This window comes from Hemiscyllium ocellatum, chromosome 32 (genome assembly GCF_020745735.1).
Source record: "Hemiscyllium ocellatum isolate sHemOce1 chromosome 32, sHemOce1.pat.X.cur, whole genome shotgun sequence".
In the NCBI taxonomy this organism is placed as follows: domain Eukaryota; kingdom Metazoa; phylum Chordata; class Chondrichthyes; order Orectolobiformes; family Hemiscylliidae; genus Hemiscyllium; species Hemiscyllium ocellatum.
This window is the reverse complement of record NC_083432.1, coordinates 30,974,163-30,986,376: the sequence shown is the minus strand read 5'-3', so window position 1 is coordinate 30,986,376 and position 12,214 is coordinate 30,974,163. Positions and strand designations below refer to the sequence as shown.

Genomic DNA, 12,214 nt, shown 5'->3' with positions numbered 1-12,214 from the left:
CAGTAATATTATTGAGCTGAGATGATGAATGGAGACAATCAATTTTCCTATGTTTATGTATAACTGCAATCAATGCAGAATATTCGCATTGTATCCAGTTTTGGGCTCCTTTCTGCTCCATTCTGGTAAATGTGGCCTTAATGTCAGGGGCAGCTCACTTCCCTTCCTGAATTCATTTTACTTTTCATATTTGGACCAAAGTTGTAATGAGGTCAGGAGCTTGGTAGTGCTGATGGAACAACAACTGGGCTTTAGTGAGCAGGTTATTGCTGAGCAAGTACCACTTGATAGCATTGTTGATCACACTTTCCAACTTTTACTGATGACTGAGAGTAGACTGATGGATTTGACCTGCATCTTGTGGACGGAACATGCCTGGGCAGTTTTTCACATTAGATTAGACTTACAGTGTGGAAACAGGCCCTTCGGCCCAACAAGTCCACACCGACCCGCCGAAGCGCAACCCACCCATACCCCTACATTTACCCCTTACCTAACACTACGGGCAATTTAGCTTGGCCAATTCACCTGACCCGCACATCTTTGGACTGTGGGAGGAAACCGGAGCACCCGGAGGAAACCCACGCAGACACGGGGAGAACGTGCAAACTCCACACAGTCAGTCGCCTGAGTCGGGTATTGAACCCGGGTCTACAGGCGCTGTGAGGCAGCAGTGCTAACCACTGTGCCACCGTGCCGCCCTATGTTGAGCAGCTGCCAGTGTTGGAGCTTACTGGAACAGCAAGGCTACAGGTGTGGCTAATTCTGGAGCACAAGTCTTCAGTAATATTGTGGGAATGTTGTCAGGCCCCATAGCCTTTGCAATATCGGGTACCTTCAGTCATTTCTTGATATCACATGAAGTGAATCAAATGGATAAAGATGACATCTGTGATGTTGGGATTTCAGGAGGCAGCTGAGATGGATCATCTGTTTGACACACCTGGCTGAAGATAGACACAAATAATTCAGCTTTGTCCTTTGAACTGATGGGTGTCATGGTGGCTCAGTGGTTAGCATTGCTGCTTCACAGTGCCAGGGACTTGGGTTCGATTCCAGCCTCAGATGACAGTCGGTGTGGAATCTGCACATTCTCCCCATGTCTACGTGGGTTTCCTCCGGGCGCTGTGGTTTCCTCTCATGGCCCAAAGATGTGCCCGTTAGTGGATTGGCCATGTTAAGTTGCCCATAAAGTCCAGGGATGTGCAGGCTAGGTGGATTAGTCATGGGAAATGCAGGGATGGGATGGGTCTGGGTGGGCTGCTCTTTGGAGGGGCGGTGTGGACTCGATGGGCAGAATGGCCTGCTTCCACCTTGCAGGGACTTTATGATTCTATGAACTATATTCCCCCATCATTGAAGATGAGGATAATTGTAGGTACTGCTCCTCCAGTAAGTTGTTGCATCATTCATGACTGGATATGGCAGGACTGAAGAGTTTAGAAATGGTTTTGGGGTTGCTTAGCTCTGTTTACTGCACACTGCTTTTCTCACTTGCTTGTGAGTAGTCCCATGTTGTAACTTCACCAGGTAAATGCCTCATTTTTAGATGTGCCCTCTTGCACTCTTCATTGGTGGTTCATGGTAGGTTGGGGATATGTTGGAACATGCCTTTACAGATTATGGTCAAATACAGTACTGGCTGCTTCTGACTGCCACAGTGCATTTAGGATTCTAGGGATTGACTTGTTAGATCAGTGCGGCATGGTGGCACAGTGGTTAGCACTGCTGTCTCACAGCGCCTGAGACCCGGGTTCAATTCCCGACACAGGCGACTGACTGTGTGGAGTTTGCACATTCTCCCCGTGTCTGCGTGGGTTTCCTCCGGGTGCTCCGGTTTCCTCCCACAATCCAAAGATGTGAGGGCCAGGTGAATTGGCAATGCTAAATTGCCCGTAGTGTTAGGTAAGGGGTAAATGTAGGGGTATGGGTGGGTTGCGCTTCGGCGGGTCGGTGTGGACTTGTTGGGCCAAAGGGCCTGTTTCCACACTGTAAGTAATCTAATCTAATCTGTTCAAAATCTCTCCCATTCAGCACAACGCTATCGCCAAGGGTATCCTCAACGTAAAGTCAGACCTTCGTCTCCACAAGGAATGTGTGGTCATAGGAGCAGAAATTAGGCAATTCAGCCCATTGAATCTGATCCACTATTCAGTCATGGCTGATAAGTTTCTAAACCTCATAACCCCTGAACTCCTTGATAATCAAGTATCTGTCTATCTCAGTCTTAAATATACTCACTGATCTAGCCTCTACAGCCTTCTGTGACAATGAATTCCATGGTTTCACCATTATCTGGCTGAAGAAGTTTCTCCATATCTCCGTTCTAAAAGGTTTATTCGAAGGCTGTGTCCTCGGCTCCTAGTCTCTTCTACCAATGGAAACATCTTCCCCACATCCACTCTGTCCAGGCCATTCAGTATTCTGTATGTAGTAGTAGATCATCCAGGCCTTCAAACCTACTGTGCCATTCAGTAAGATCTTGGGGAATCTGCTTGTGCTTTGAATTCCACATTTCGACCTGCCCCCAATAATGTTATACTTGTGAAATAAGAGAATCAACCTACCTCCCACTTTAAAAAACATTAGCAATTCTCCTGCCACAGCCTTCTCAATGAAAGAGCTTCAGACCAGGTGAGATTTGCAACCCTCTGATAGAAAATAAATTCCCTTAATCTCTGATCTCAAAGGATGACCACTAACTTTAAAACACTGCCCCCAGTTCTGATCTCATCCATAAGAGGAAACATCCTTTCCACTGTCAGTTCCTCCTCGTCACTCCTACTAATGCAATCATGGACAGATGAATCTGCTATACTTAAATTGAAGAGGACAAGGTTAAGTATATCTTCCCTCTTGCTGGTGTTCTCACCACCTGCCACAGGCCCAGTCAAGCAGCTATGTCCTTTAGGGAGAATTCAGAGAGGATGTCTTAGAGTCATAGAGCTGTACAGCATGAAACAGACTGTTCAGTCCACCTTATCCGACCTGACCAGATATCCTAAATTAATCTAGTCCCATTTGCTAGCATTTGGCCCTTATCCCGCTAAACCCTTCTCATTTTAAATGTTGTAACTGTACCAGCCTCCGCCACTTCCTCTGACAGTTAATTCCATACATGCACCACCTGCTGTGTGAAAAAGTATCCCCCTCGGTCTCTTTTAAATCTTTCCCCTCTCACCTTAAACCTAGGCACTCTAGTTTTGGACTCCCTTATGCTGGAGAAAAGACCTGGACTATTAACCCTATCTATGCCCCTCATGATTTTATAAACTTCCCTATAAGGTCACTCCTCAGCCTCTTACGCTCCAGAGAAAATAGATTAGATTCTCTTCAGCGTGGAAACAGGCCCTTCAACCCAACAAGTCCACACAAACCCTCCAAAGAATAACCCATCTAGACCCATTCCCCTTAACCAATGCACCTAACTCTACGGTCAATTTAACATGACCAATTCACCTAACCTGCATATCTTTGGACTGTGGGAGGAAACTGGAAACCCACACAGACACAGGGAGAATGTGCAAACTCCACACAGACAGTCGCCTGAGGCTGGAATTGAACCTGGATCCCTGGCGCTGTGAGGAAGCAGTGCTAACCACTGAGCCACCATGCCGTTCCAGTCTATTCAGCCTCTCCCTATAGCTCAAACAATCCAACTCAGAACTCAGTCTTGAAGTAGGGTCACTGGACCCTGAACATTAATTCTGCTTGCTCTCCACAGATGCTGTCAGACCCGCTGAGCTTTTCCAGCAATTTCTGCTTCTGATTTTCAGCAAATGCAGTTCTTTTGGTTTTCCTGTCCTTCAGGACTTAGCTAAACCAGTGTGTAGTGGGACTACTGAGCTATTCTTGGTAATAGATATCAAAGTCCCCCACGCAGGGTAGACTCTGTGTCCTTGCCACCCTCAATGCTTCTCCTAAGAATGGGTGGGTTGGGGTAGGGGAGTTGTCTGTTTGCCCATGTTTGACTTAATGCCTCTAGATCTTATGAGGTCTAAAGCATTGTCAAGGTCTCCCAGGGCAGTTTTGCTGAGTCTGTTTGCTGAGAAAGGACATACCTGGGGATGGTGAAGGTGGAATCTGGTAAATTTGCTGGAAAGTGTTATTCATTGGCAATGACAACATCGGTTTGTTGTTTGATTAGTCCATGGGACAGATCTCCCAATTTTGTCACAAGCCTTTAGATACTAGCAGAAAACTCTTGCAGGGTTGGCAGGGCTGTGTGCATCATTGTCATTTCTGGTGCCTTGATTGATGCCAGGTGGTCTGTCTAGTTTCATGTCTTTTATCTAACATTGTATTGGGTGGCTGGCTCGGCTCTCTCAGAGCGCACTTAAGAGGCAAGCACATTGCTGTAGCTTTAAAGCCAAATATAGGCCAGAGCAGGTGAGATTTGCAGAGTTTCCTTCCCTATTGGATTTTAGATTATTTTTGGGAAAATATAGGACTATACATCAATAAAGGGTATCACTCACATTCAACAAAATGAATATCTAGCCTAAAAAGGCTGCATGATTTTTACTTTAATGGTCTTGGTTAAAATTTAGAGCAAGAGGAACCCATTCAGTCACTCAATCCTTTACCATTACTCAACTGGATTATAACAAATCTGTATCTTAATTCCATTATTCAACTTAGTTCTGTATAATATAGTACATTTGACTCACAAAAGTATATTGATTTTCATTTGTAAATTTTCGAGTGACCAAGCCCTTCCAGCTTTTTTGGAAGATGAAGCTCTGGATTTCCCTTGCCCTATTTCTGAAGTGTTTCCAGTCTTCACAGCTAAATGGTCTCTCTCTCTCTCTCTCACGCACACACACACACAAACATGCTGTCTCTCTCTCTCTCTCTCACACACACACACACACGCTCTTTCTCACTCATGCTATCTCTCTCACACTCTCTCTCTGTCTTACAAGCTCTCTCATGCTCTCTCTCTTACGATCTCTCACACGCTTTCTCTAAACATGCTCTCTGTCTCCCTCCATCACTCTCTCTCTCACTCTCTCTCTCTCACACACTCTCATACACACTGTCTCTCACATACATTGTCTCTCTCTCTCATACACACACTCCCTCTCGCACTCTCTCTCTCTCTCACACACACACATATGCTCTCTCTCTCTGTCACTCTCTTTTTCTCTCCCAATATCCTGCTCAGTGGCTCTGAACTTCCTCACTAGAGGAAATAGTTTACATCTATTTATTTCATAAAAGCATTTAATCATTTTAATTTAATTCAAATTTATTTTGTAATTATAGTGAACCTAGGGCCTTTTGGCCTACTTCAATTTCTTATGTTTGACTGCCAACGAGAGCTAGGGTAACAGTAGGGTTGACTCTGATTTTTATTGTGTAGTTTTGGGAACGTAATTTCGGTGGAGGAAGATCTGTTAAGTTGGAGCCTGGAGTCTGGTCACATTCCTATCATCTGCTCTGTGGGAGAGACTTCTGATGGACAATTAGTGCTTCTAAATTCCTTGGGTGTCACAGCAACAATTGCCAAGTTAATGCAACCCCTGAAAGTGATGTTTCTGAACAATTCTGGAGGTCTTCAGGACTATGACAGAAAGGTGAGTCAAATTATTTTGCTTTGTTCATTATGGTATATCCGGATTTCCTTTTTTGGATAGCTAATTGGGTTGATATTCCACACAGTAGAGTGTGAAAGCCGAGTAACCGGTCACTTTTTCATGCTTAAGTAATATAGAAAAAGGCAACTAGATACACTCCATCACTTTAATCTTTTGACTCCTCCCACTTCCGACACCACCTGTGTCAGTCCAACTTGTACCCCCTACATACTCTCTCAGGTCTCTATGCTGGTATTCTTTCTGTCACTCAGAAGTAGCTGCAGTGATTCTTTAAAGTCCTTGCTGCCCTTGGGTGTAATAATGATTCCCCCATATTCAAGTGCTCACTGGAGTATGCATAGGCAAGTTTTCATGATCTTGAGATGGTGTACTGTTTATTACCCTCTGCAGTCCCACCCACAATGTTGCTAGACCCTACTTTACAGGAGGTAGACATGAAGGACAAATGAGAAGAATTGGTAATGGTACTGAGTATCTGAGGGTATTTTCTGTTATGATTGAATACTGCCACGAATCATGTAGGTGAAAGATTTAAGTCAAACACTACATACCTATTTGATCAGGATAAAGATTCCAAATGTCAGAAACTGCCCTAGAAAGTCAAAACTTAAATAAAACCAACAGTCATCCCTGAGTAATACTACACATTATAAATAATTGTACCATGGATACTTGGACCGTTTGTTCTCTAAACTCTCCCCAACTTGTGTACGATAATAAATGAATGATTCATCAGTATTTATGCTGAATCAGAGGAAATGAGACCAAATGAATGTGTAACTAAAGGGGCTGAATACAGAGTGAATCAGAGCGTGATCCTTTCAATTATCTGGAACAGCTTCAGGGTTGGCCTCAAAAAATAATATCAAATAATCCGAGATGACTATAACTTAGTATTTGTCTGTAATAAGAATCATTGTTATATTTCACCATTAAGAACAGAAATTTCTTAACAATTCCTCATCCCTGAATTGTCAAAGAATAGATCTATGGATTTCAATCTCAAGTGTGGCTCTATTTTTCACTATTGCAGAAGGAAAGTGTGGGTGCAATATTTTTGGTGTAGAGTCCATTTTCAAATTCACGTTTAAGACAATGAAATGCTCTCACAAGTTTTAAAAGTATTACCTCACACTTACTGAACTTCCTTCCCTGTTATTTTAGAACGAGAGATTATATTAGATTCCCTACAGTGTGGAAACAGGCTCTTCGGCCCAACCAGTCCACACCAACCCTCCGAGGAGTAACCCACCCACACCCATTTCCCCCTGACTAATGCACCTAACACTATGGGCAATTTAGCATGGCCAATTCACCTGACCTGCACATCTTTGGATTGTTGGAGGAAATCAGAGCACCTAGAGGAAACCCATGCAGACACAGGGAGAATGTGCAAACTCCACACAGACAGTCACCCAAGGTGGGAATTAAACCCAGGTTCCTGGTGCTATGAGGCAGTAGTGCTAACCACTGAGCCACCCTGCCACCAATAATATTGAAAACTTGCTTCTGAGGAAATGTATCTTTTCAGTGTGTTTTGTACCCATTCATTTTGGTGTCAGCTGGGGTCTCCGTGCAATTGAACAATTGTGTAACAGTTAAAGAACCCAGGTACAAACGTAATACAGGATGGAATAAAGAAAGCCTTCCTAAGTTTTAATCGGAGGTCCTTCACATAAAATTCAAAGCTTGGCAAACAGACCAGTATACACAGGTGTTACAATGTGTAACGGCCATTCAGCCCAACCAAGTTAGGAGTTTAGTTTTAATCCCACTTGCACATTTTGTTCCTGAATCTTGTTCAACCCTTTTCTCATGCATTCATTTATCCTCTCTAATATTTTCTGATGACCTAGCCCCTAGCTCACCCACAATCCGAGAATAGAATTCCTCTCATCTTCCTTTGTTTAAAAAAAATTATCCTCTTCGCTGTCCTCAATCTTTTGAATTTAATCTTGTATTTCTACCCCATCAACTACAGAAAACAAAGTCCTTTGTTCCATTGTTTCATTATTTTAATGTTATATTTTTGGCATAATCTTGTACTGTTCTATCAAAAAGTCTGAACGTTTCAAGTGTTCCTGCATGTTTGTATTGCATCTACCAAGGAATATCCAAGCAAATCTTGGTTGTACCAGCCTTCAAGTCCTCCTACAGGGTGGAAGTCAACACAGCATTCAGGGCACCAACTGAGGCCTTCTTCAAAATTTTATATCACCTTATCAGTATCTCTTAGGTTCTCTAACCCACACCTTAATTTATATTGTTCTTGTGCTATCAGCCAGAGGTGTAGTCTTTACTGTCTTGTTAACCTGTAAACTGAAATCCTTCTACCTTGCCCCAATGCTTCAGTCTACTGCCTTTGATATTAATAACTCACCTCATTCTTCCAGTTAATTCAATTTTAGCTCATCTAACAACTCATTAATATCTCTTTGCAGTTTCCTTTGGTCTTCTAAAGAATTGTACCTTTTAGTTGGGCATAATCTGTGAATTTTAACACCATTCCCTATATCTGTCCAATTAGTTGATGCATACAACTAATAGAAATGACTCTAGAATTGACCTTCTCCTCCTCCTCACAGAACTAGTAGCCAATCCCAACTACTTTGAAATATTCCCATTAACTCCTCCTCCCTGTTTTCTGCCATATAAACAACTTGTAATCCAGTTTGCTGGGCTCCCTCTGAATCCATATCCTTTACTATACTCCAGTAACGTCAACAACAATATCAGTGAAGCACCCAAATCAAGGTGCATTAGGCATTGTGCTGCTACTGGCTGAAATCCATGCACAGAGGAATTTTGATGGTGCAGTACCATCATTGAAATAGGCATTTCTGGAAACACTAATTCGGTGATTGTCCTGAATATATTGAATGTACTCCCTAACGCTTTCCTTCTGCTTTAATTAACAGTACTGCATGGGTTTCTTTTGTTTATGGATTTGGATAGCACACATTAGGAACTGGGTTGCAAATCAGCACCAGATGGAAACTCTAGCTATCTGTTGTCTAAAGATCCCACATGTAATAATTTTTGGCAACCTGAAACCAATTGCTGTTTACGATATGACCATGTCACATCATAACCCATCGTCTAGCTCAATTTGGCCCTAAAACTTGCAAAGTCAACCAGGGATCATAAAAGTGACTTGTATTGGAAATGGATTGGAATTATAGCACATTCTTCAGGAAGAGTAAAGGGAGTTTTACCCTGCCTCTACCTTTACCATAAACTGACCTGAAGTACTTAATGCAGCATCTTTTCTAATTCTTGCAGTTTATAGTAAAACCGCCATTTAAAAATGTATAAGCCGACCTGGGAATATTTAATGCTGATATTGAGTGCATGAATTTGGAAAGGTGCTGCATTGTCAAATTTTATCAGCACCAGCATCCCATATTTTGATGAGCCTAACAATTCACCAAAGCATCAACTTAATTCTGCAGGTTTGCCAGGTTTTAGTGTTATCTGGAATCTTGTTTCAATTCACATCAAGTGCCAATACGAGTAAGTATTGCCAGAACAGTGCAGTAGCCATTCCTTCCAGCATCATTGGTAAAAGGTGTCTTCCCTGGCATTGCCAGTTTCAGAGACTCTTCTGCAGCTGGCCTGCATTAGACAAGAAGACCTCATTGTAATTGTTTTTCAGTTTCGTCGTTCTCAAAGTGCCGCTTCAAGTGCCAATGGGCGTTTTCAACATCGAATCTCTCTTGGTACCAGATGTGGGGAGAACCTTCAGGTAGGTTGGTGGAATAATTTTGGCACCAGCCCATTAAGAAGATGGTTGGACATATACCCCACTTCTCTGGTAAACCTGCTTCTACTATCAGTGGTAAAAATTGGCAAAAATAGACTTGCCTCTTCATGGAAGTCCAAGTCCAATTATTTTTAAATGTAGGCCAATATTTTGATACTTCAGAACCCTCTTCTTTTATGCTGTTACTTATTATTGTATTTTTTTTCCAAATCCATGAGATCTACAGAGGCAGTACATTGGAGCACCAAATCCCTGTTGTAAATAAGGTGAGACACCAAATCAAAGTTAGAATGTTCCCCTGTCAAGACAGAGGAACATTTGAAGGAAAGCAGTCAGTATACAATAAGATTTGGAGTGCTGACTAGCTTGCTTACTGTCTTGCCTATATTTGCATGGAAAGCAAATTCACCCTCCTCTTCAATAAGGTTAAATCAGCTGATCAAAATCGATTCAATTCAACGACTTTACCATAATTGGCACAGAAAATTATTATACTGAATGGAGGGTGATTGAGAGAAAGTGCCAAAGTAACTACGCATTTACTTATTTACTAATACCTGTATAATATTATTATTTTCCCTTTTAGCCTTCCCATAACCTTCCTGAACCCCGCACTCCATCCTTTTGGGAAGAGCCGTTTTTCAGAGTGACAAGCAGTTGATGAATGGTGCATAATAGTGACCTCAAGAAAACATTTCTGATTTTCTCCTTTCCCTCTGTGGGAGCGTGCCTCAGCTCTGTTCATCAACAGTGGGGATTTGAGATCAGGGATGAGGCCCTTTTCCATACTTTCCTTGCTCTCCCAGATAGAATCAAGATAAAACAAAACACCAGAAAGGAGTGTTAATTTCAACAAATGAGGGCCAAGAAGGAAAGTATGAAGTCTGTAACAATTTCAACTCAGAGCTCAACAAATAATTGGGGAATAATGATTTTTGCAGGCAAGAGGAATTGTGATGAAGGAATAGCAAGAGAGTTTGAGGTAAATGAAGTGTCATAGTTGCATTTAATCAATATACTGGGATCCAAATGATCTCTTAAGGAATAAAGTTACTGTTTTGTTACTCCAGACTCCACTGTTTAATACTTGACTGCAATTAATAATGTCAAAATTCCAACTTAATTTACTCAGAAGCAAAAATAAAAATTGCTGGAAACGCTCAACTGGTCTGACAGTATCAGTGGAGAGAAATATAGAGTGAACATTTCGGATTGATTGACCCTTCCTCAGATCTGATGGTAGCTAGGAAAATGCCGGTTTGTATGCAGATAATGGGGTGAGGGTAAGGAGTAGACAATAGGTGGGGATAGAGCCCAAAGAGAGAAGAACAGTTCAACAATCAAAGATATGAATAATGATCTGGCTTGGAGGGTGAATAGCTGTTAGTGGGGACTGTTAGTGGCTAACAATGGGTGATGTGCAACAGCAGACTATGTGATAATAAGGCTTAATTATGGGGATAGGGGTAAGGACATGGCAGACCTCAAGCCCCAAAGTTATTGAATTTGGTATTGAGTCCGAAAGGCTATAGGGTCCCCAAGTGGAAACTGAGGTACTCAGTCACCTTCCTGTATTGAGAAGTAGGTTGAAATAACTTCACTGTGCTTACTTCATGCCACACTTCCAAATTGCTTTGTTAGTGAATTAAGAGATCAATAGTCTATACTATAGTCCATATTATAATAGAATCAAGCTACTGCAGATGCCGGAAAATGGAAACAGACAGAAAATGCCAGAGAAACTCAGCAGGTCTGAAAGCATCTGTGGAGAGAGAAACAGAAAGTTTCAAGTCCAGTGTGACTCTTCAGTTCTAAAGAAGAGTTGCACCAAACTCAAAATCTTATCTCTGTTTCTCTCCCCAAGTGTGCTACCAGACTTGCTGAGTTTCTCCGGCATTTTCTGTGTGGGTTCAATTCCATAGCTTTGTAAATGGTCAGTGAGACACATTTACTGATTGGTAGAGAAGATGAGATGGGTTTGATTGACCTATGACCCTTATGAGTGATAGGAGTAATGTTTGGCTGACACTGAACTAAAGTAGGAACTGTGCTGCAGTATCTGGTTGGATTGCATTCAGTAATTATTGTGCAGTGTATCTACTGTAGTCATACTTCAATTGCAATTCACAAAATAATATTTCAGGTCCTTCAGAAGGATCAAAGACCAAGATCTCAATGTTTGAGCTAAATGGCTATCATAAAATTACAGACAATAAATCTAATTTTCATAGGTCACTGTTTAAACAATTCTGATAACGCCCACAGACTGGTTCAAGTTCTGTGTTGTGGTGGGGCTCCGAAGTACTGCACTCAGGTGTTGTAAGTGCTAGAGATTAGTTCATTCAGCCATGACATTGAAGAAAAATTGAACTGAACAATTCTGACATGAGGGCAAGAGAGAAAGTCATACAGAGCATCAAAACATAAGAAATGGTACTCGGAATAACTTCTCCCCCCACCCCCTCACCCCAACCATCCACTCCCCCACAAACCTATAACTCTTGACTTTCTTACCAAACAGAAATCCATCTAACTCAGCTTCAATGACCCAGCCTCCTCTGCTCCTGAATTAAGAGAAATCCAAAGATTCACAATCTCTGAGAGAGGAGATTCCTCCCACCTCTGACTTGAATGGAAGACTTCTTACTTTGAAACTGTCCTCTCGAGTTCTTGATTCTCCATGTGACAAAACATCCTCTCAGCCTCTACTGTGTGGAGCTCCTTTCAAATCTTTTGTTTTTCAATGAGGTTGCTCATCATTGTACTGAACTCTAGATTCTTCATCATCCCAGGCATCATCCTTGTGAACCTTCTCTGGACTACCTCCAATGCAAATACACTCATTCGTAAA

The 12,214-nt window shown here is 42.1% G+C and overlaps 1 protein-coding gene across 1 annotated transcript in view; it reads left to right on the top strand.

Annotated features, from left to right (window-relative positions):
- nags (N-acetylglutamate synthase) overlaps positions 1 to 12,214 on the top strand; it is a 50,704-nt gene that overhangs the window by 14,293 nt on the left and 24,197 nt on the right. Inside the window, exon 3 of the mRNA XM_060848876.1 lies at positions 5,366 to 5,579. Coding sequence (XP_060704859.1) covers positions 5,366 to 5,579 — 214 coding nt within the window. The remainder of the gene's footprint in view (positions 1 to 5,365; positions 5,580 to 12,214) is intronic.